Source organism: Lithobates pipiens, unplaced genomic scaffold (assembly GCF_037356315.1).
Source record: "Lithobates pipiens isolate NorthernLeopardFrog02 unplaced genomic scaffold, aLitPip1_a1.2 Scaffold_11, whole genome shotgun sequence".
Lineage (NCBI taxonomy): Eukaryota > Metazoa > Chordata > Amphibia > Anura > Ranidae > Lithobates > Lithobates pipiens.
In genome coordinates, this window is record NW_027507696.1 from 19,632,930 (window position 1) to 19,658,934 (window position 26,005).

General features: G+C 40.7%; 1 protein-coding gene across 1 annotated transcript in view; it reads left to right on the top strand.

Moving 5' to 3' along the window:
• The window catches only part of SLC7A8 (solute carrier family 7 member 8), a 71,027-nt gene extending 45,248 nt beyond the window's left edge, over positions 1-25,779 (top strand). Inside the window, exons 5-12 of the mRNA XM_077469408.1 lie at positions 3,392-3,517; positions 4,604-4,757; positions 10,661-10,784; positions 10,985-11,088; positions 12,884-12,980; positions 13,140-13,289; positions 14,153-14,330; positions 24,533-25,779. Coding sequence (XP_077325534.1) covers positions 3,392-3,517; positions 4,604-4,757; positions 10,661-10,784; positions 10,985-11,088; positions 12,884-12,980; positions 13,140-13,289; positions 14,153-14,330; positions 24,533-24,681 — 1,082 coding nt within the window. The 3' untranslated portion in view covers positions 24,682-25,779. The remainder of the gene's footprint in view (positions 1-3,391; positions 3,518-4,603; positions 4,758-10,660; positions 10,785-10,984; positions 11,089-12,883; positions 12,981-13,139; positions 13,290-14,152; positions 14,331-24,532) is intronic.
• Positions 25,780-26,005: the final 226 nt, after the last annotated feature.

Genomic DNA, 26,005 nt, shown 5'->3' on the forward strand with positions numbered 1-26,005 from the left:
ACAATCACTGTTTTCTTCTCCCCCTACTGCCCTTCTTGAACTCTGTATGAATAAATGTCTTTGAAAACCATAAAAAAAAGAAAATCAAATGAACGTTCCAAAAATGAAAATGTTTGGATGAATTACTACTTGTGTATGCTCAGCTTAAGCGCTGTCAGTTCTGGCTAGTTGGGGAGGATTGGAGCGTGCAAGTCCTGATATGAGTTGGCAGGTGCTTAATTTGAACATGTCTTATTGGTAAGGATGAGCTCAGGTGTGTTTGCAAGTCCACATGCACGCGCCCACCAGGAGGCTGACACTCTGCAGAGCTAATCACAGGTAGTTAGACATTTCCGGATCTGTGTAGCTGCGGATTGGGAAATGTTTCACTGCATGTGATTAGCTCTGCGGAGTGTCAGCTTTCTGGCAGGTGCGGGCATGTGGACTTGCGAACACACCTGAGCTCATCCTTGCTTATTAGCACAGAATAGTGCTTTAAGAGCCGCATATCATTCTAACACATTCAAAAAGTCCATTTGCCTTTGCATTGGATTGATGTAGCGATATGTTTGAAGAAGTATATTCAAAAACGGAATATGTTGTACGTACATCACAAGAAAAAGCAGTGTGTGATTAAGCCGTATAAGAGCTGTGGGTGTTTGGACAATAAATAACAGGATGTCTCCTGTATCCAGCAACGCTGTGTGTGCTTATGGATGATGGGTTGTGCAGTTGCCTCCCTCTGCCCTGTTTATCATGCACCTCTACATAGTGTTTTCCACACACCCATTATACATGTTATCGCAGACTGTTCTATTCCAGTTCAGGCTGTACTGGTTATCTGCATTGGGTCTTTGGGCAGACACCATTATCTTATGTGTCAGGGACAAACTACTGGGTGTAGGCACGACGGATCTTTTTCATACTACCAGTGGGTGCCTCCTGTCTTGTCTTTCCTGTGTCTTGTACAGACTTGATATTTAGGAAGTGAGCTTGTTGGTTTTCCATAAAATTCCCCTTGCGTCATACATGGTGTTTCTGAGCTGCATCGACTTGGGCATTGGAAAGAGGCCATAGCTGATTTTGTGAGACAGAGAGGTGCCACCTCTTTGCAGCTGATCGGAAAGCATTAAGTATGTGTAATCTAAGCAGGAATAGTTCATGTGTAGCTATGTATTAGGCATTACAATTGGGTTGTCATAAAACCCAGATGAATAAAGCTATTTAGATCAATGCTGTGTTCAATCACACTGCTTTCGGACTACTCAGTACATACCTGGGAATCTCCAAAGACAGCCATTCTTTTTGTACATCAGTGACAGTACAGAAAGCACTGCATGTGAATAGGACAGCCTATTTGCATCTTTCTGATAAAAAGACTTTGGGGGTTATTTACTAAAGGAAAATCCACTTTGTACTACAAGTACACTTGGAAGTGCAGTCGCTGTAGATCCGAGGGAGACATGCGAGGAAAATAAAAAAACAGCATTTATCTTGCACATGATTGGATAATAAAATCAGCAGAGCTTCCCCTCATTTCAGATCTACCCCTTAGATTTAGAGCAGCTGCACTTCCAAGTGCACTTTCAGTGCAAAGTGGATTTGCCTTTTGTAAATAACCCCTTTTGCATTGTTCATTGGAAAACTGCAGTGCTCAGTGATTAAGGCATACTATATTTATGATGTATAAGCAGCATGGCTTACAGGCCAGTAATTCTCGCTGAACAGTACAGATTGCAGTCATTGGCAGCCATACTATTTTCAAATTCAAGTGTTCTGTTCTCTTATATCAATACTATATATTAAAAAATGTTTTTTTTTTAAATGGCTGCTCATATACAAAGTATACACAAAGGATTCTAGAAGGTTAACAAATATTAGGATAATTTGTGCTATTTGCCATAATACTTATTTTCTTTTCTTAAATCCAAAAAGAACTTTATTAAAGAATTGCACAACATTACGTTGCCAGACATTACCATACGACACAATACCCATTATGAATACATTCAATGGGGGGATATAGACATTTAAGCAAAACAAAGCGTTTATCCTTTTAGACATTAACCCCAAACACCTAAGATTTGGCCAGAGCTGTCACAAAGACAAGGAAATAACAAATACAGCACCAGCAGGCATTGAAAATACAACCTCAGCTGGCATCAAGTCTATGTAATCTGTCCATGATCAGATCCACTCAGACATGCCCAGAAACATCCAACTAGGGAGCCCACAATTTTTGATATTTAAGCTTGCAGCCCTGGTGGTGGTATATAAATTTCTTCATCCTCAGCATGTCACCTACAGTCTTAATCCATTCCCCAACCATAGGAGGATACTCAGACTTCCAGTGCAGCATTATTAATTTACGTGCCTGAAACAGGGCTCTTCCTTTGGCCTCTCTAGTTTGATTAGCCCAGTCAAATTCCTCCAGTATAACCTAGTAGGCAGAACTTTGGGTCATCTGGAAGAGACACTTGGAATATTGAGTTTAATTTATGCGGGACTCCTGCTCAATAAGGGTGGAGACTTGGACACCTCCGCAAAAGATGAATTCGTTCAACATAGTCACTCCTACATCTAGAACCTGTGGACTCTGTTTGCAGACCCATTATGTGAAGTCTATGGGGGGGGGGAGGAATAACACACACACCCTTAACAGTGTATACAATTGGGTCAACCAACTGAAAAGCCTCCTCCCATTGTTCACCTGTTAACTGGCCAACATAATTTTCCCAGCGCTCCATCACTCTCAAGGGATGCTGTTTCAAATATGAGCATAGCGTAACTTTGTAATATGAATTATTTTTTAGGTTTTATTGTGAAAAATATTAGTTATAGCTAAGTGAACTATGCTGAATTGTAAAAATGTTTTCACCAAATCAGATGTAAATAGTAATCTAACCCTATTTAATTACCCCTTGCAGTCCTAGCTACTAAGCTGCTAAGAATAGTCACCTGTCAGCAGTTCCATGCCCCCATCATTGTCTTGACACCCAATCACCCTTGTGGCATTGAGTCATATGGTCACTTATTTCAGGAGAAAATCATTCAAAATCTTTGGCTCTGCTGAAACATATTTCCTGCCCGTTGACAGCGCATGAACTGCTGTTGCCGTGGCTGAGTTTGAATTCCAGAATTCAAAGGGAGCCTGAAGTTGCTGATAGGTAGTTATTATGCAGCATTTCTTAGTAGCTACAGCAATAGGACAGAGGTTATGTTTAGACTAGAGTTTAGGCCCTATATACTTTTATCTAAAAGAAACCATAAAAGACTACAGCACTCTTTTAATAATCCAGATCGTTGGAACACAGCTCCCTCTTGTTGTAGCATATAATAACTGAATTATGGTTTGGACTATGTATTAGTGTGCATTGAACATAACACTAACGGTTTTGTTTTCCCCTCTTAGTGCTGCTTACCTGGATAAACTGTTCCAGTGTGCGTTGGGCCACTCGAGTTCAAGATGTATTTACAGCTGGAAAGCTGCTGGCCCTGGGCTTGATCATAATCATGGGACTAGTACAGATCTGCAAAGGTATGTGTACTTTGATTGTAGGGCCATATGAAAGTATCTTATCTTTCATAGACACCATTAATGTAGCCACTTAGTTATTAAGAATATGTTCTAAACTCACATGTAAAAATGGAGATGTAACCCTGGACACAAATTTTACCATCATTTGATGCATGTGATTGGAATATCGCTGATATAAGCAGGGCTGGTACACCTGCAGAATCAAAAGATGCTGAGGGTTTTAAGAAATGATGTACTATTTTGCGAATCAGACATGGGTGCCAATGCTAAGCGTACAATGCAGCTGGTTCTTTCAAATATTATTCCTAATGGCTCTGAAATCCAGTGGCGGCCCATCAATACGGGGCAGAGGTGTGTCGTCCCCTAATCCATGCACCCAGCCCCTAATCTACATGCAGGGCACTGGACGCATGGATTCCAAAGGGGCTTTTTTTTTAAGCACATGATTAAAGCCTGAGGCACCCCAAGCCCACCCATTTGTGTGACAATAGCAAATTAATATTCTTGATTCTACTCCTGGCCAATCAGGAGACAGTTCCTGAGACCTGATTGGCCAGGGAGTCTTAGGACTCCCAATCGTGTCTCAGGACACACTGGCCAATTGTGTCTCAAGACACAATTCCTGTTCAGCCCAGAAGAGAACGGAGAGGAGAATGGCCCAGCTTTTTATTCCTCCTGCCTCATATGTTAAGGTTATTCTCTGTCGCTGCATTCTCGTCCATCTAACGCCTGGAGGGGGGGTCATTGGCGTTCTTGCAGCGGTCTGCCGTTCATCCATCCGGGCGGGAGGGGTTTGGCGTTAGTCACATTGAACTAAAACCTGAATACATGTTTTGGGTCAGTGACTTAGAAATCGTTGAAGACAGAAGGTCAATATGACTACCAAGCAATTAGCATTTTTATGAAAGGTCTGCAATGCAGCCCTCATGTTGCTTTCAAATCAGGTACCCTTTTAAAGGCAAAATTGTGATATTTTTGCCAATAAGACAAGCACTTTATGCAGAGTCATTTAAGTGGAAGAGTAGCTTTATATAAAGATATATTATTTGTTTAGAGGTTCATATTCTAATCCTTATTCTCTCCCAGGGGAGTATTTCTGGCTGGAGCCTAAGAATGCCTTTGAGAATTTCCAGGAGCCAGATATTGGTCTCATTGCCTTAGCATTTCTGCAGGGATCATTTGCTTATGGTGGTTGGAACTTTTTGAACTACGTCACAGAAGAGCTAGTGAATCCCTACAAGTATGTATAATTTACAGATACTAGATGGCTGATGATTTAATGGATAGTCCAAACAAAAATAAAATGTGATGGTAGTACATGTGTTATCAAATGACCAACATAATATTTTTCAGAGTTTATATAAATCTGATATGGAATACAATTCTTATAATAATACATACTGTATACCATTATTATAACAAAGACTCTAGTGAAAGTCTTCATATACGGTATACAATATACTAGCTGACAACATTCTTATTTCGTTGGTGCATTGAAAAATCCACTCAAATGCCCTTTAAAAATTCAGATACTGATTTATTTTATAATAGAAATGAGAATTTGTCAGGAATGAAAAATTGATTACTTTATGCAAAATACAGTGCAATGGCTATTACGAAAAGGAGACCCCAATGTTGAGGACCATTGTAATAGAAAACTTTCTAGTACTTATTTATATTTACCATTCCTAAAGTTAAAGTCAATTCCTAACTTTTTTGTACTCTAGGCAGCAGTGTGTTTTACCTTCCTCAAACCCCAGATGTCTGCATTTAGCAGTTGAGTTAATACAGTTTGATATCATGGAAAACTTTCCACCAGCTTTCCATAGTAAAAACGGTCACCAAGGTTGACCATTGATGAATTGCTTTTTTTTATGTTTCAGGTGGTGGGTACCATTTGGCAGTTTTGGAAGCCTTTTTCTATTATTTCTCAGTTTAGTGAAGTCAAATTAAATTGGGGTGGAAATTGTCTATCTATCTGCACTGTGGCAGTTCAAAAGGTTTCCACTGTAGTGTCAATTAGTTGCTTATGTGAAACCAGGAAAATATTGAAACAGTGGTGGTGGCTGATTGCTGTGGACTGTTCCATTTCAAGTGACCATTTTTTTTCAGTTAAAAAACAAAATTGTCAATTATATGGCCAACCTTATGATGGTCATATCCAGCCTAATAAATAAAAGCAATGTGACAGAATCCAGCATCGTCTTTAACAGCCGGGCCATGAAGAAGAGCAATACCCTGTGCTCCTTTGAATGTTAAATGTGATATTGTATGTAGAAATTTTCTGAAGGCAAATCCACTTTGCACTACAAGTGCAAAGTGCTCTTGAAATTGCACTGAAAGTGCACTTGCAAGTGCAGTCACTGTAAATCTGAGGGGTAGCTCTGAAATGAGGGGAAGCTCTGCTGATTTTATTATCCAATCATGTTTCTTGCATGTCCCCCTCAGATCTACAGCAACTGCACTTCCAAGTGCACTTTGCACTTGTAGTTTGCACTTATAGTGCAAAGTGGATTTGCCTTTAGTAAATAACCCCCAATCCCTTTTGTAGTAGTTATCCTTTAGGAATACAAACTGCTACCCTTAAGCATATAATCACTTTGCATTGCATGTTAACAATGGCTATAGCTGTGGAATATGTTTGTAGGAACAAACTTTATTCCATATACTGATCATTTTTGCATAACTTAAGGCGAGTTGTAACCAGATAGATCTCTGTATATTTTAACTGGCAGTTGACTCAATTCACAAAGCTCACAAGCCAGCCTATGTATACTTACAAAAATGTGCCAGTTATTTAGAGTTGAGTCCAATAAAATTTGAAATTACAGTCACATGGCTAAAAACAGAGTGCCCTAAACTGGTGTTAAAGACTAGTGAGTTGTGCCAAATGCAAGTTACACTTGCCATTAAAATGATGGACACAAACCCCAGCTTGCTGCTAGTTTTCCCCATGTATGTACAAAGTATTATTCAGTCATTTACTATTGTAAGTAGTATTATCTGGGGGATTGGAAAATTATAACTTATACTATAAGTTATAAAATATGCAGGCCGCTAAATATTTATTGCATTGATCAGCTAAGTCTGCTAAATGCATTTTATGATATTTTGGTATTTTTACTGTATACTGTTTAGTTCAAAAGACAAAATTTACCATTTGGACTTGCACGTCCAAAATACTGCAAGGCTGGGGTAAACACTATGCAGTCCTATGGGATGTTGATTTAGGAAAAATAAAAAGAAGCCATATGAGGGGGAGATCAAAAAAAAAAAATTATTAAAATAAAATAAATATTTGTGAGGAATTTTAATTCTCCCTTAAATGTCGATCCATATGGAATATTCTTGTTTGGGAATCTAATGTATGATCATGTAATAAAATAATAGACATTAAAATTTATGCCAAAATCCTCGCCAATAGATTATTACCCCTACTTCCATCTCTAATTTCCCTTGACCAAGTGGGATTCATCCCGGGCAGGGAGGGTCGGGACAATACCATTAAGGCCCTGAACATAAACAATTGGCTGACTTCCAAAAAGAAACAGGGATTCTTCCTCTCTCTCGACGCAGAGAAGGCATTCGACAGAGTGGCCTGGGACTTTATCGATGCAGTCCTTAAAAACATCGGCATATTGCCTCAGATGAGAGCCTACATCGCCGCACTATACTCAAATCCAACTGCTCGTGTTCGCACCAATGGCCACCTGTCGAATGCCTTCACCCTTAAAAATGGGACGCGACAAGGATGTCCCTTGTCCCCGCTACTATTTGTTCTTACCCTGGAACCGCTTCTTAATAAAATCAGATCCAACCCGGACATAAAAGGCATTGAAATAAAAGACCATTCCTATAAAATCGCTGCTTTCGCAGATGACATGCTACTCTTTCTATCGCAACCCCTTGTCTCACTGCCTAATATAATTCAAGAACTTGAAACGTTCCAATTAATATCCAATTTAAAAATTAACCACTCCAAATCAGTAGCACTGAACATATCCTTACCCTCCAAAGATGTTGAACTATGTAAGCAAAATTTCCCATTCACGTGGTCTCCTAAACAAATTACCTATCTTGGGATAGAAATACCCTCAAATTTAACCGACCTCTTCAAACTTAATTTCTACCCTTACTAAAAGACTCACAGGAAGACCTTAAAAGATGGAACTCCCTCAATATTTCGTGGTTTGGTAGGGCCTCATTGATAAAAATGACTATTCTGCCCAGATTCCTTTACGCTATGCAAACGATCCCCATCAGATTACCATCTTGCTTCTTTGCCGCCTTCCGCAAAGCGTGTTCCGCCTTTATATGGAGGAGTAAACCTCCTAGAATCAAATATACAAGATTAATTCTCCCAAAAAATAAAGGTGGAATAGCCCTCCCGGACCTGAAAAAGTACCACCAAGCAACTATACTCACACGAATAGTTGACTGGAATTTACACCAACCTATCAAGGATTGGGTATCACTAGAGCAAGCCCAATTTCCCTTCCCAATCAACCATCTTCCATGGATAAACCCCAAATACCACTCAAAAGAGATCAAATCTCATCCTCTTATTGGTCCCACGTTAGCAATATTTCATGACACATATAAGAAAAGTGACCCCACCCCTTGGATCAGTTCCCTAACGCCTCTTAGAGACAACCCCGACTTCCCCCCAGGAAACAAACAAAAATCTTTCTTAGCAAGCTGGCCCCACAAAGCAGTACTGATTAAACATTTCTTACGCAATGGGAAACATCTACCCCTCGAGGAAATCAATAAAGACAATGACCCTAGACTAATCTCACACTGGACGTACTTCCAAATAAGGCATTTTCTCTACACAGTAGTATTGGCAACTCTGAGTTCCAAATCTCCCAAGACCCTTGAAACCCTATGCTCAGGAACGCACCCTCAAAGACACAATATTTCAATTATCTATAATTCACTATTTGACGAGGGTTTAGAGTTCTCCTCCCCATCCTGTCTAGCTTGGGAAAACGACCTCAATCTATCATTCACTAATAAAAACTGGGAAACTATTTTCATGTACGCTCATAAAGGCTCACTCAACGCCGCTACTCAGGAGTGTGGGTTTAAGATTCTAACTAGATGGTATAGAACACCCAGCACCATACAGAAATTCAACCCCCAGATCTCCAACAAGTGTTGGAGGTGCAGTGGTGAAGTGGGATCATTATTCCAACTATGGTGGTCTTGCCCGCATATTCAACCATTTTGGAAAATGGTTCATGAAACCATTACATTCATAACCTCAGAACCGTTAGAATTTGATCCAGCCCACTTTCTACTGCACCACAACACAATCCCCTCAAAAAACTATTTGAAATCCCTAATTATGATAATGACAAATGCTGCTAGACACTGCATCCCCTCCCATTGGAGGTCAACTTCAATCCCAACGAAAAAGGAATGGTTCAGAAGGATCACCTCTATTGAAACTATTGAAGAGCTTATCAGTATTTCGCAAGAAAGAATGTTACAATTCACCTCAACCTGGTCAAAATGGCTAGCATTTAAAGATACTCAGGAATACAAATCGTCCATTTAAGTATTATTTGTTGTCGATTCTCTGTCAGTGATTTATGTTCTCTTACTTAAGATGTTCGAACAGCGCAGGCCGCTGTCCACTCTACCTCTCTGCCTAATCTTCCCTCCTGCTACTACGCCTAAATATAAATTCCCCCCTTTTTTTTTTTCCTTCTTTCTTTCTCTCCTCACCCCTCCCTCCCCCTTCCTCCACAAGAACATTCTTATTCTATCTTCATATACGCTTTGACTCTCTTTTCGCCTTAACTGATACGTACAATTTTTCATTTTGATTAAAACATCACATGTTGTAACTACTCAATCCCTGTGAATTTAGCAATTTCTTATGTATCCTTGCTTATATGTACGATAACGTGCTAAAATTTAAACGTCATTGTGCGATTCAATTTTGATTGTAATGCTCTGTTACTTTTCAATAAAAATTTGTGTAAAAAAAAAATAAAAAAAATAATGAGTAGTTTAGTGAATTTGCACCATAATATCGTTTGTCCCACTAATAGGAAATTACATACAGGAATGAATTAATTTTATTTATTCATGTCAGCAGCTAGCTCTTCATTATAAAATATTCTTTACATTACATTGAAGTTCTTCTTCAAACTGTTGCAGGGTTTTCCAGCATGCTGGGAAATCTTTGTGACTGCAGAGTTTTGCCACACTGAAGTGCTCATTATCCTTCATTTATAACTCCCATCGCACTAGCATTTCTTACCACGCTTGCTAGTATTAGCTACTGTTTTCATTTTTATAGTGAACTTGTGGCCACGCTATGTACTAGGGATGAGATGGAAAATATTGCTTCCAATTGACTTCAATGCATTTTCCCAATATTTTACCTAAGGAAAAATCTCAGTTTCACTCATCTTTCTAGGGATGAGAAATTTTGCTCAAAATGTTTTCAGCAAAATGCATTGGAGTCAAAAGGAGGAAAATTTTACTGATATTTCCCCAAAGGTAAAATCAGTTTTTCGTGAAAAGCGTTTACAACATGTTCTTAACAAGCAGAAAGGAGCTGTCACATTTGTAGGTACAGGCACTTTGGAGTAATTCATCCTGGACATTCACAGTAGAAGCACTGAAGTCACTGAAGTCATTCATTTTAACAGCCACACTCCCCATGCTCCCCACTGCAACACTACCTGCTCTGTGTTAGACTAGAAGACTGGAAGGCTGCAGAGTCACCGCTGGAAGGGGGAGCAGGTTGGGCTGCCATAGAAAATGATTTCAGTGCTTCTGCTGTGAACTTTGAGGATTAACTGCTGGCCTGTCTACAGGTTCGGTTTATGTTTGGGGAAGAAGGCTGCACTGTCTGAGTGTTGCTGCCCTGTTGATGATTTATATGGACTGATGAAACTCAACATATTTTTGTCCGAGTTTTTTGTTTTAACAAAAACTAAGGACACAAAAATAACATATCATAACCATGCCTTCATTTTGAATGGACTCACATATGCATTGCACATCCTTTAATATTACAGTACCTGTTCTATAAATGATCACTACCCTCGCTTTACCATCCATATATGTATTCATATCTCCCTCTAGTGGCAAAACTCAGTTAATGATTATGTCTTTTAACAGGAACCTTCCACGTGCCATCTTCATATCTATCCCACTTGTCACCTTTGTATACGTTTTTGCAAACATTGCCTATGTCACAGCCATGTCCCCACAGGAGCTACTGGCTTCCAATGCAGTAGCAGTGGTGAGTATCTGTAAACCACTCCAATTTTTTTAAGTATGGGAAGGTAATTTCTTGTTTTGATGTCAATATTTACACAAACTCATACAGTATATGTCATCCTTTTAGTTAAAAGGATCTTTCGGCACAACAAATGTACTTTGCTTTTATGTATCTTTATGAATTTTAAAGATGCCATTAACCTGTATCTATATTTTTTTCAGACATTTGGGGAGAAGTTGTTAGGTGTCATGGCCTGGATCATGCCAATATCCGTGGCTTTGTCCACATTTGGAGGAGTCAATGGATCTCTGTTTACCTCTTCCAGGTAAGAGACCATAGATGTTATAAGTGTCTGGATTTTTGACACTGTAAATGGGGGGCTCTTACAAATAGCAGAGCAGACTCATGCACAGTGGCGGCCGGTCCATTTGGGGTGCTGCACCCCTAATCCATGCAGGGTGCCAGACACATGGATTTCAATGGGGCTTTTTTTTTTTAAGCACATGATTAGAGCCTGAGGCTCTAATTTGATTCAAACTGGGTGATTTGCCAATCGACCGAGTGACAGGGTGGGGCGGGGGGATGGGTTTGACTGATGGACCGACCAACCAAACGGGGAGGGGTGGTGGTTTGTGGTTCGTCCCCCCCCCCCCCCAAAAAAATGGAACACCAGCTGCCACTGCTCATGGACATAAAAATATAAATGCTCACAGTCTCAGATGATGGGACCCTATGAAAATCTCTGATGTCTTTTTAATTTATATTTGATCATTTTATCTTGCTATCTAGAAGTATAATTTTGCCAAAGTGGATTGTATGGGGTGACTATGCAAAGTTACTTACATTAACCAAACTTTATCCATTCTACTTTGGAAAACTTTCTAAAGAAAAATGTGACATGCAGCAATTATCAATAAAATTCTCCTCATTATTATATATGTTAACGGCAATGTGTAAAAAGGAATCATTGGTGGATATTTACTAAAACTGGAGCACTCAGAATCTGGTGCAGCTGTGCATAGTAGCCAATCAGGTTCTAACTTCAGCTTGTTCAAGTTAAGCTTTGAAAATAAAACGTGAAAGCTGATTGGTTTCTATGCAGAGCTGCACCAGATTTCGCACTCTCCATTTACAGTAAATAACCCCCATTGCATAGAATGCCTAGGCAATCTATAGAATATGTGACGTTTCTAGGCAAAGCATGAAATGGCTCTTATTTTACTACGAGAGATATTTTCCCTAAGCATTGTATATAATACCTATGCATTATGAAGAATGACAGGTGCAAAAAACATATATGAAAATGAAAGAAGAAATACAAAATAAAGCATGGGACTTTCTTGTTTGAAAAAACAACAGAAAAAGACCAGTATTGACCTACTTGTTGACGCGTGGAAGGCTAGTATTTCTACTTTGCCGTTTTGCCTTTTGCCATTGCATAGAATGCCAAGGCAATGTGCGAAATATTAGGTGTTTCATACTTTCACATCCCATTTTCGGCATTCTACACAATGTCGAATTTCACAGATTGATGGTAACCTATACAAGTTTCAGGAATGATAGCTTGCAAGCAAGCAAGAATACTGTGAATATAGACCTAACGACATTAATGACACTTAGATGTCAGCAGGAAATAGACAACAACTCAGTCACCCTTTCCTGATGGCTTGTTAAAGTAGAAACTAGTTCTTTTTTATTTATTTTTTTGGCTGTCCCTATTGCAGAGACTACCCCTCCCAATGGCTGTTGTAGGTACAGGTAACAAGGGCATTTCTCTTACAAGGATGCAGATAAAAATATTATATGAAGAGAGGTGATAAGCCATTCCACTATAAGCTGATTCCTGAAAGAAGGAAACCATATTTTAGACAGAGGGGTCACCAGGAAAATGTAAACAGTACTCGTAAAAGTCACATCCTGACAAAATATCACATTTTTAATTTTGTACTAGTGAGGCTCCATATATTATTTAAAGCACAAAAAAAGCTTTGTATAGGTCACGTGACTATGGCTTGTTTTTTTATTTAATTGTACTTTGATGATATGAGTATAATTGCTATGTTTGAACATGTTGAAATCTCATACTTGAATTACCTCAATCAAGCTTACTCTTCTCATAGACTGTTTTTTGCGGGTGCAAGAGAAGGTCATCTTCCAAGTGTTTTGGCCATGATCCACATCAAACGGTGCACTCCAATCCCAGCGCTGCTTTTTACGGTAATTCCTTTGACTTTTCATCACTACTATTTGCATAACATCTGCCCTTCCAGTCAGCCTCCACATCTCTGCTTTTGCTTTTCTTGTGTGCTCAGTGCTGTACAGATCAAAGACAAAGAGTTAATAACCACCTTTTCTAATACTTATTTTCTCCCACAGTGCCTCTCTACTCTGCTGATGCTGGTAACCAGTGACATGTATACTCTGATTAATTACGTTGGTTTCATCAATTACCTGTTTTATGGGGTTACCGTGGCTGGTCAGATTGTCTTAAGATGGAAGCAGCCAGACATTCCTCGACCCATCAAGGTGAGTGGGACATAATAAAAGTAGAATTCCTAAAAGGCAAAAAAATAAATAAAATTTTTTAAAGGTAACCTGTGATTGACCAATTCAGGGATAAAGAACAATTTCATTTGACTGTTGCTCTTTCTGGATGCACATATTGTACTTGCCTACCTCTCACTCCTTTTTTGTTCCACTTTCTGATCAAAAGCGAGGGGAAGTTATCCATAGCATACACAACGTTAAGGATTCTATCCCTGCCTCCATGTGACAGAACTGAGAGCCCAATCAGCCAGTGCCAAACACCAGTGCAGTCATATGCTCCCTCATATTTAGAAGTTTCAGGTATTTCACTGTGCTCCTGGTAGACATATGGAGGAGTGAATAAAAGATGAATATACAGCTGGTTGGGTGCCCATTAATGTTAGCCTGTTGTTTTGCCTGCATGGTAGCTACAGGTTCACTTTAAGTGTCCCAAACACGGATAGACGATAGACACGGATCCCAAACATGGATAGATGAATGAATCATATGGGCATTTTGTGTTGTTCAAGCATCGAGTACTGGCATTTTGAATTAGATGTTTTCAGTGCTAGAAGTGGCCCATCCTCTTCTGGGGCATTCATTTGTAAAGCATAAACAAAAAACGAATTAAGTACACTTTTCATTCCTTTGTATTCTTTTTGGTTAAAAAAAAACTATATGTGCAGATATTAGGTAGGAAAGGTTGTAAGAATTGGCAGGAACTAAGGTAAACATTAGAGTCTTGGAAATCATAAAGAACTTCTGTGTTAATTGTATGATGCATTTATAAGACATGCGTAAAAGAAGAAAAGTCCTCTTTTTCAATAAATTTGTGTGCCATAATTATCCTCTTATTTCAACAGATTAACCTAATTTTCCCAGTTATCTACCTCCTCTTCTGGGCCTTCCTGCTTGTATTCAGCTTATGGTCTGAGCCTATTGTCTGTGGCATTGGTTTGGCCATCATGCTTACTGGAGTCCCTGTCTACTTCTTGGGAGTCCATTGGCAAAACAAGCCCCAGTGCTTCAATAACTTTGTTGGTGAGTTGTCATTTCAGTTTGTTCTTCCTCTTCATACAACAGCTTACTTTTAGCCACTTTGGGTACGATTCATTTTTTTCTTAGTAGGGTTGATTTTAGTATTTTTCTTGTACCTTAAAGTGATTGTAAAGGCATATTTTTTTTTAATAAACATTATATACTTACCTGCTTTGTGCAATGGTTTTGCACAGAGCACCCCGATCCTCCTCTTCTCAGGTCCTATGCCAGCTCCTGCTCTATACCAAGAACCTTCATAGCAAGCCATTTGTGTCTAAACCACTGAGGAGGGAGGTAGTTGAGAGAGCCGCTGCTCTTGTGCACATCGGTGGATCAAGATAGGGCTCAGATAAGGGGGGGGGGGGCGTGTTTTACCTTAATGTATAGTGTGCATAAAGGGAAAAACCTTCAGCCTTTACAAACACTTTAAATGCTATTGATTTGATTGTCAGTGTTTAAAACAAGCAAAAAATGAAGTGTGTGCAAAGATGTGCCTAATTGGTTTAACCGACCTGACATCGCCAGAATCCTATCAACTTTATCCTTAAAATTCACCATTACTTTGCATTAGTTAACCTAACGCTAAGCCCTTATAAACACGGTCGGACATTCTGACAACCAAATCCGTTGGATTTTGTCTGATGGATTTTGTCCGAAACTGTTGCATACACACGGTCGGACAAAGTTGTCGGAAAATCCGATTGTACATAACGGGATGACGTTATTTCGTTACGACGGGAATACGTTCAGGCTAGTAGCCAATAGCTTTGTTCTAGGAATTTGATCTGAGCATGCGTGGCACTTTGTCCGTCGGAGTAGGCTACACATGATCGGAGTATGTCCGATCGGAGCATTTTGCCGGAAAATTTTACGGACAAGTTGGAAAACTTGGTCGGTCGGATACTCCGACGGAAACAGTCCGATGGAGACCACACACAGTCGGATTATCCGACAAAACGGTCCGATCGGACACATTCCGTTGGAATCTCTAACCGTGTGTACAAGGGCTAACACTTAATGTTTTTTGTATCATATAACCCTGCTCCTTAACTACCTGCTGTTTGATCTTAGCCTAATTCCTAACAACTATTAGCTACCGTTGCACTGCAATCTTACCTCTGAAACTAGTTATCCATCATAAAGATCTTCCTGGTCTGAGTTGTATAAGATTTCCTCTAGGTTCGTCTTACTTTTCATTTTCAAAATGAGTTCTTATCTGGGACTTGTCAGGTTGGAACAGAGCTGGATTAAGATGAAACAGGGCCCTAGGTTAGCTATTAGCTTTGGGCTCCTACTTATCGTAAGCCACGTTCCATATACATATCCCATTAATGCATATTACAATAGTATAAGAAAAATACCCCACAGATGTTTTCACCTTAAATAAATTCTCTAAAGGACAGTAAAGTATTACCCTTATAGGTTTAAACTTTTCCTGCTTCCTTATAACCTTACATAGTTACCCTATATTATTGTAAGCTCCATTGTATCCTCCACCTACAGTCGCCTTCTCACCTGTACTTTGATAGGCCAAAGTGGTAACAGTAGAGGACAGTGGTGTGAAGGTGATGATGTGTTGATCGCCAGATGCACACTGTGCTCTATTTTCACTGCTTTGTCTGTCGGAGTGAGGCAGTGACAAAAAGCCTAGACTATAGAGAAAAGTGGTAAATTGGGGATTCACTTCTGGTCACTAGATTTGAGGCCACCAATGAGTCACAGCCTTTATCTTTGTTGCTGGACATACAATAATGTGCAAAAGGCAGGTGTGAAAAAAGGCTGTAAATGAAGAATCCTTTCAGAAATAGAAGTATTAATAGTTTATTTTTTATCAGTTAACAAAATGGAAAGTAAATGAACAGAAGAGAAATCCAAATCAAATCAATTCTGGTTGTGACCACCCTGTTTGCCTTCAAAACAGCATCAATTATTCTAGGTACACTTGCACACAGTTTTTGGCGGAACTCGGCAGGTAGGTTGTTCCAGATATCTTGGAGAACAAACCACAGATCTTCTGTGAACATAGGCTGCCTTAAATCCTTCTGTCTCTTCATGTAATTCCAGACAGACTTGATGTTGAGATGAGGGCCCTGTGGGGGTCAACCATCACTTACAGGACTCCTTGTTCTTCTTTATGCTGAAGATATTTCTAATTCCACGTACACACGAGCGGAATGTCTGACAGAAAAAGTCAGATGGAAGCTTTTCGTCGTATATTCCGATCATGTGTATGCCTCATCTAACTTTTTTTTTTTTTAATTCTGACGGACCTAGAAATAGAACATGCTTTCAATATTTCTGACGGAACCAATTCCTATTGGGAAAACTGCTCGTCTGTATGCTGTTCCGACGGACCAAAAACGATGCATGCTCTGAAGCAAGTACGAGACGGAGGCTATTGGCTACTGGCTATTGAACTTCCTTTTTCTAGTCCTGTCGTATGTGTTGTACGTCACCGCGTTCTTAACGATCAGACTTTGGTGTGATCGTGTGTACGCAAGACAGCTTCAGCAGAACTCCATCGGAACTCTGCCGGAAAAACTTTCGGAGTTTATTCCGACGGGAAAACCGGCCGTGTGTATGCGGCATTAGTGACATTGGCTGTATATTTGGGGTTGTTGTCCTGCTACGGGATAAATTTGGGGCCAATCACACGCTGCCCTGATATGGCATGATGGATAAGTATTTGCTCAGTATTTGCTCATTGCAGTGGAGACCAAACCATCACAGACAAAAGAATTTGAGATATCTACAGAAGATATGTGGTTAGTTCTCCACAAAGTAAGGATGGGTGAGCAAGTTTGGGGTGGAGAAACTTGACTGGCCTGCACAGAGTCCTGACTTCAAACTGATAGAACGCCTTTGGGGTGAATTAGAGCAGAGACTGTGAGGCAGTCTTTCTCTCGTCCACATCAGTGCCTGACTTCACAAATGCTCTTCTGGAAGAATGGTCAGACATTCTCATAGACGCACTTCTAAACCTTGTGCACAGCCATCCCAGAAGAGTTGAAGCTGTTATAGCTGCAAAGGGTGGGGCAACTCAATATTGAACCCTTCAGACTAAAACTGGCATTCCAATACTTATAGTAATACAGTTTGTGTGTGTGTATATATATATATATATATATATATATATATATATATATATTGAAAGCACTCTTACCTTACAGCATTTCTTCACACTTGCCTAAACCTAGCCTAATATATATATATATATATATATATATATATATATATATATTTATTTATTTATATATACCATATCTCACAAAAGTGCATACACCCTACATATTTGTGTAAATATTTTATTATATCTTTTCATGTGACAACACTTAAGACTTTACACTTTGCTACAATGTAAAGTAGTGAGTGTACAGCTTGTATAACTTTGTAAATTTGCTGTCCACCCAAAATAACTCAACACACAGCCATTAATGTCTAAACCGCTGGCAACAAAAGTGAGTACCCTCTGACGGAGGCTCCTTACCATGTGATCAGCTGTGACCAATCACAGCCGATCACAGCCTGAACCAGAAAGTACTGGTAAATGGCTTTCCTCGGTTTGTGCTGACAGGGAGAGCCATTCAGTAGCACTCACTGTCGGGGGGGGGTTGGGGTCTGCGCTGACAATCAGCACATTGACAATCAGCACATTGATTATCAGCACAGCCCCTATAGACAAGTAAGCCCCCATGAGAGGAAAAAATGTAGTCGGCTTGCATGTTTTTCTTCGTAAGAAAAGGTTTCCGTCTTGCCACTCTCCCCCATAGCCCGCACATATGAAGAATACGGGAGATTGTTGTCACTTCACACAGCTAGTACTTGCCAGATATTTCTGCAGCTCCTTTAGGCTGGGTTCACACCTAAAGCCCCGTACACACGAGAGGACTTATCTCCGACAGACCTCCAAAGGAGTTCCGCCGGAATTCCGACGGAGTTCTGGCGGACTTTTCGACCGAACGGACTTGGACACACACCATCACACCAAACTCCGACGGAGTCGAACGTGATGACGTACGACTGGATTCGAATAAGGAAGTTCATAGCCAGTAGCCAATAGCTGCCCTAGCGTCGGTTTTAGTCCGTCGGAGTAGCATACACACGAGCGGATTTTTCGACGGGGACCGGGTCCGGCGGAGTTCCGTCGGGAAAATTTGAAGCATGCTTCATTTCTAAAGTCCGTCAGACTTTGGCGAATCAAAAGTCCGTTGCAGCCCACACACGATCGGATAGTCTGACGGACTCAGTCCGTCGGAGTTTGGATGTCGAAAAGTCCGCTCGTGTGTACGGGGCTTAAGACAGATCCGTCGCACAACAGGGGTCCGGTGTACCCTGGTTCATCTTCTCAGGTCTGATTTCAGCCCAAATTTTGGACTGAATTTGGGCCTGAAACGGACCAAAAAAGCACACGGTTTTCCTGCAAAATGCACCTGACCTGCAGCGGAGATTTGTGAACCGGCTCCATAGAGAGCCAGTCACATTCTGCTGCTGCGCAAATTGGATGCAGGGAAACCATGGTGTTGCTGTCTCACTGGCAGAAACATTGCAGATTTTCCTTGATATCAAGAGTATAACACTTAGCTATCCTACCCAGCATGGACTTTACTCCATAAAAACTCCCTTTTTTTAGCTATCCTGTCACTAGCGAGTTGTTGCCGGGGGCAAGATTGCACATGAGAACTACTTTTTAAATTGAGTATCAAAAGAAATCACCATGTGTAAAAAAAGGGCTTTTTAATTGATATCATGGGTTTTTTACAATTCTTTATTTAAAGTATTTTATATTTTTGTCATGCTTTATAATTGTATTTATTACTGATACAAGAGGGATATTCCCACTGTTTGACAATATAAAGATAAAGAAAGTTCTTTCTGTTAGACATCTGAGTCCCAGATCTGCAGCAAACCTGCATGCTGCACTGTTATTCTGAAATCTCTGACCTGGAATCGCACTTTCCAGGTTATTGTGGACTTTTGTTCCCCATCTTAAACCTGTGACCAGTGCTCATAGGTCAAACGGAAGATTGTGGAGTGCTGAGGTAAGAAGCAGGCATACGATTGCAAGTGATGCAGTTACATAGCCATTCAAATTACATCTGCTAAATATAAAAAAAGTTGGCTGATAACATCAGGCACTTTTCTATATTTGTGGGCCCTTGGACACCCACCAGCATTAGGCGCCCACCTAGGTTTCCTTGTGGGTGATTCTATCCAAGGTTGGCCATTCAGTGTTAATGTAGAGACTAGAGATGGGCCAAACACTCCCCAGTTCAGTTCGTAGCAGAACTCCCAAGCAAGGGAAAAGTTTGGCCCCGAACTGCAAATTCCATTGAAATTTATGGGAGCTGCACGTGAGAAATCAAAAGTCTCCATTTTGAAGGCTTATATGCAAGTCATTGAAAACATTTTTTTGAAACATTTGTTTTAATGATGCTTAACCACATGCCGACCGGGCCATAGCGGAAAGACGAATACAGTGCGGTCGGCTTATTCTGGGAGGGCGTCTATGGATGTCCTCCCAGAATCTTGCTCCCGCGTGCCCCCTGGGGCACGCACCCGGGAACATCCATGACCATCATGGATCACGGTAAGCGGCCGCTGATTGTGGCCGTTTACCACGTGATCACTCTGTCAAATGACGAAGCGATCATTTGTAAACAAACCAGCGTCATGTCATGACGCCGGTTCCTCCCTCCTCTCTCTGTACCGATCGGTACAGTGCGAGGGGGAGAGATGGCAGCAGCGCTGTGGGCTGGATGTGAAGGGCCCACAGCGCTGCTCAGTGACAATCCTCTGCCCATACTCTGCCCATACTCTGCCCATACTCTGCAACACTCTGCCAATACTCTGCCCATACTCTGCAACACTGTGCAATACTCTGCAACACTGTGCAATACTCTGCAACGCTGTGCAATACTCTGCAACACAGCAATACTCTGCAATAATCTGCCAATACTCTGTCAATACTCGCCAATACTCTGCCAATACTCACCAATACTCTGCAGTAAATTTGAAAAGAAACAAAGAATTTTGTATTTTATTTTTTTTACCGAATTTTCAGTCTTTTTTGATTAATAGCGCAAAAAATAAAAAACCCAGCGGTCAATAAAAAAACATTAAATACCACCAAAAGAAAGCTCTATTTGTGTGAAAAAAGGACAAAATTTCATTTGGGTACAGTGTTACATGATTGAGTAATTGTCATTCAAAGTGTGCGAGCACCAAAAGCTGAAAATTGGTCTGGTTAGGAAGGGGGTTTGAGTGCCCAGTGGTCAAGTGGTTAAAGTGAAACAATGAAAATCAAAAATGTCTTTAAATATAGTGCATTGGGCACTGGTCCATACGGGGGCCTTCTGATCTGTTATGTATTTTAAGGGGAACCCCACCCCCCACCCCAAAAAAAACAACATGATGTCCCCCCAAAAATCCATACCAGACCTTTTCCAGGCATGTCAGGAAAGGCCTCCTAAACCATACCAGGCCATGTGCCCTCAACATGGGGGGTGGGTGCTTTGGAGCTCCCCACCCCAAAGCACCTTGTCCGGATTAATGGGGGCAAGAGCCTCTTCCCCATAACTTCTCAAAACAAACAAAATGACCTTATTTTATATTCACCACCAAGATAATCTTTAGTGCGAGTATAAAGAAATTCCCTTTCTTTCTTTTCTCCAAAATAAACAACTTTATGCCTCTCCTCCTGGTTTTGGGGGATAACACTGTAGCCTATTCACTAGCATATAAAAGAAGAGTTTTTTCCACCTTAGGGTACGCCTAAGAGAAGGGGCAACCCAAGGTGGCGAAGGTGGCTACTTTAGTGTTAATGGGCAAATAAGGAGGTGGAAATTTAATATATCCAAAAAGTTTATTAAGTTATTAAAATGTATACATGTAAGATTGACTTTGCCCTATGGCTTACTAAAAGTGCTCTTATCCTGCTCTACCTATACATTTCATAAATACCCCACAGTACTATTCCTACTACGCTACTTCCTCTTCCCCATAACCCTGGCCGGTGGTTGTGGAGGTATGTGGGCAGGGTGCTTATCAGAATCTGAAGCCCCCTAAACAAGATCCCACCCCCCCCTTTGTGAATGAGTAGGGGTACATTATACCCCTACTCAGTCACCAAAAAACTGTCAAAAATAAAGAAAAAAGACTACAAGGGTTTTTGACAAGTCCTTTATTAACCTCTTGCCAGCCAGCCGCCGCAATTATTCTGCGACAAGTTTGCTCAGCTGCGCGAATCGCTGTAGGTGTACGTCGGTTAATGGACGAGGTTCTGTGGGTGGGGCGCGCGCCGATTGACTAGCGGGGAAGCCAATCAGCAGGTCCAGTGGACTCGATGTCCACCGACAACCCACGATCGTTCCCTGCAGAGACAGAACGGGGATCTGCCGAAAAGTAAACAAGCCATTTTTTAAAATGTATTTCAAGTGTTTTCGAGCATATGTGTTTGCATATTTGTGTGCGCATGCGCGCAAACTTATTTTTGCGTTCACAGTATGTTAATGGACATTTGTGCAGACTTGTGTGCAATAGCGCGCATTTGTACGCATAAGGCGTAAATTACTTTTTTTTTTTTTACTAAAGAGTACACAGCGCTTGTTTACACACCTGTGTGCATAGGCACATTGCAATTAATGGGCTGTATTTTAGCTCAGTGAAAAAATAAGCTGTACTGAGCTTTTTCAAGCTGCAGTGTACAAGAGGCCTTATTGGTATGGGGTTAGACTGAGCCTGGAAAGAATTTAGAGGGGAACATTAAATGACAATATGGGAATCAAGCAAAGTCTATAGAGAATTTACAGAGAAAGTGACATAAATAATTGGAGATATCCTGAACACAGAGACCTATTTTTGCTCTACATTTGCACATGGTAGATTTATTAATTCTAGGACTTATTGTGCCAGATAGAAGCAATATAGAAAAACAGGGTACTGTAGCATTAAAGTATAACTATAGACAAATGGAGGGTTATAACCACTGTCTAGAGATGCACCGAAATTTCAGCCGAAAATGGTGGTATCGGCAGAATGCCGATATGAGAAAAAGGTGCCGATAATGGCACTGAAATGCACACAACTTTACTGCAAATTTGCAACAATTTTGCTGTGAACTCACAGCGATTTTACTGTGCTTATGTAGTGTTTTTCATAGGTCATGTGATTTAAAAACTGCATCAAAAACTTAACACAGGTGCGTTAATGATGCGTTCTTGCTGCGTTTTCGATGCATTTCAGCAGGGTTATTTGTGCTTTTTTTTTTAACTGACCAAAAATGCAGCAAGCTGGATTTTTACCACCACAATGAAAGCGTAATAGTGTGCAGATATACGTAGAATTTAAAGGGATACATTTTTCTCCTGCATTTTCGGTTTTGATTTCGTCACCAGAATTTACATTCGGTGCACCTCTACCAGTGTCAATTTATTTTTTGACATCTGTGTCCCATTGGGAGATTTACTTTCACTTTGAGAGGAAATCGCTGCAAATTAAGCGAATTCCTTGGGGACCCCCAGATCACCAGAAATAGTGTCCATATTGGAATATTTCCCTTCTATTACTTTTCTGGAGACTCAAAATGAGGGTTTTCTTTTACTTTCACTTTCGATGACAATGGTAAACAAATAAATAGAGAGAATATCTCCCTAACAGGAACAGAGTTAGCAATAAAAACGTAATCCATCTCCATTCCATCCAAAACTAAAAAAAGTTTTGCCTTTAGTTATACTTTAAAGTAGGGGGCTGCTGAGTTCTATTTCCCACTGTCTATCCCGGGCGCTCAGGACTACCCTTCCCTCTGACACCTCGGGTTCCATGCTCACAGTAAAAAGATCACACTCTATTGTAATTAAATAATGTAATAAGTTTACTGGAAAAGATTTAGTTGCTCAGAGGAACACCTCTCTGATTTAGTCACACAACAAATAAGTATAGTGAAGGTATTGGTTAATATAAACACACTCTAAACAACTGACGTATGCAGACGCGTCTCCAAGTGGCACTAATGCTCAGGGTGGTAATGCCTTGACACTGAGCACCTTCCCACTTCCAGCAACGGCCGTGCAGACACTCTAGAACCCGCAATACACTATACAATGCTAGCGAAACAATTTAACACAATGTAATTACTTAAGAGCTCCCCCTGTGATGAAATGCAATCCTTTGTATGTAGCAGCGACACTGTAAGGCCTTACAATGAATGGTATAGTCTCTTATCTTCTTTCTTCAGCTAGCCATTATACTGCAGTATTTGTATTTCATAGGGTTTGCAGATGATAATGTGACATAAAACAGTGAACAACAGCAACTTCCGTTATGCAATGCACTTAAAGCTTCCTTTCCTGAGAATGCACCCCGACCGTCAGTCAGTTCCTAGTGAAGTATAGGCTTAGCACGGTCTGATTGGAAAAAAACGTTCCGTGGGACTGCAGGTCTCAGCAGCACTGTAATGACTAGTCTATTGTGTGTTAGGTGCTTTATATAAATTCTGGGCAAATCCCTCTCACCACACCAGGCCCGGACAATTGGATGCCTCTGATCCGATGATCTCAGTCCCGCCACCAGCCAGCACAGTCACACTGCACACCCCGCAAGACAACCGGAACCCTCAGTTTGCTCCGCCGGGTGTTCTGGATCCTCCAACCCAACCACGCTCTCCGTCAGCAGACCGCGTCCAGCTTCCCTCCGGTGGCACTCACTTTGTCCGTTCTGCGCTCTTCAGGACAGTTCCACACAGGTCCCTGCAGGCAGGCCAGGCATCCCCATGAGAAGAGAGCTAACAATGCCACACCTTCCCTTTTTATACCCTGCCCAGCATGCAGTTCAGTCCCCAGGGTTCATGGGTAGGTGAATGAGGCGCTGTGGATAATTGAGTTCTTTCACAGAATAATTAAGTCACTTCCTGTATAGGCCTTGCTCCATGCTCTTATGTGAAATATAAAAAAAAGTCTCTTTCACAGCGTATACCACTAAAGGGAACCGAATACCAACCTAATAGCATTGTCTTGCTATATAACATTACCTGGTAAAGAATGACAGCACTACATATACAAAATATGTAGAAATGCATCCATATCCCTTTATATAAAGCAGGATAATTACCCTTATGGCAAGAGTTGTGGAATAGAATTTTCTACATATTGTTGTCTGGTTTAATGGTCAGGATGATGAATTAATTATTTTTCTGTTTTTTTATTCCCTAGATGCAATGACACGTGCTGGCCAGAAGCTTTGTGTGGTTGTTTATCCTCAGACAGATAGCAAGGATGATGATGTCAGTGAAGAAACCAAAGAGCAGAGAGCACCAATCTACAAGCCAGAGTCTGAAGCTGTTGATGGAGCTCGTGCTTAAGTCCTTTCTGTTAACATGAAAAATTCACACCACTGTTACTGTTCAGACATGCTGTCAAGACCTCACTGAACAGATTGGCAGAGAGATAGATGGATCCTGTATGTATGTGCACCTGTGTATATGTATATTTGAGAGTGCGTACATGGGCACACACATTGCTGTGCACATAGACAGTGCCGACTATTGTATTTCCCTTCTCCATCGCCCTCAGGTAATAGTGGTATCCCAGGGTATAATTACTCAGTCAGTGCTATAATTTGTCTGTGTTTTGTGACACAGTCGTGACAGTTGTGAATTGTCCCTTTAACTCAGTCTCTGCGTTGTACTGTGGACCTGTTCCTGGCCTCCACTCCATACAGTGCCCTTTATTGCTGTATTAGCTCCCCTTGTGAGCAGAGGGAATTGTGGTCCTGATCTGTCATGTGATCTAATGTCTGTGCACCTTATGTAAGAATTAATCTAACCTCCAGGTGTGTGTGTGTGTGTGTGTGTGTATGTCGGAGTCTTAATTCCCTGGCAAACCTACTATAAGTACTATAGGTGATAGTCTGCTTCGCAAGATGGTTGCAAAGGACACTGTATGCCAGAACGAGGTACCTGAATTTATTATCAGTCTGAACTTTCTATTTCTGGCGTTGTGTCTTAGACTGCATCAATTCACAGAGAATCTCTGCTGCTCAGAATATATGATACTAGACAAGGGTTTACACCTGACAATCAAGAGACCTGCTTGGACTGACTCCCTTGCCTTTTCTGCACCGCACATGTGGAATACAATAGGACTTCTGATCACATGCCCTGCTGAAAGTGACTATCTGCAGAGGAAGGCGGTGTACAGCCAAAGCAGTCTCAAGTTTTTCTTTTCCCCAAACTGTAACAAAACATTGTTCTCCTTACTTCACTCCAAAACTGTGATTATCCATAACCTCTTGGGGGAACTCCAGCCTCCCAGTACCCAAATACACTCCAAGAGCCTTGGGTAAATATCTACCAGGTGTTTTCATTCTCCAAAGTACTCTATATGTTTTATATATTTTTTTATTTAGGATCTCTTGTTTCTGAATGTAATAAAATTGGATCTGGTGCCTTTTGGTGAGATGCTTATGTGTGAGGTGTTTTCTGTTGTCAAATACACATATATGATTGGTAGGAAAAGCACCACAGTGCAACCTTTAACATTCGTGATAAAACAAGCAAATCACATTTCTGAAGAAAATTATTCTAATGGTATATCTTTGTTTCCATATACAGATATTAATACAGCAAATGTGTTTGAGATGTACAGTATCTCACAAAAGTGAGTACACCTCTCACATTTTTGTAA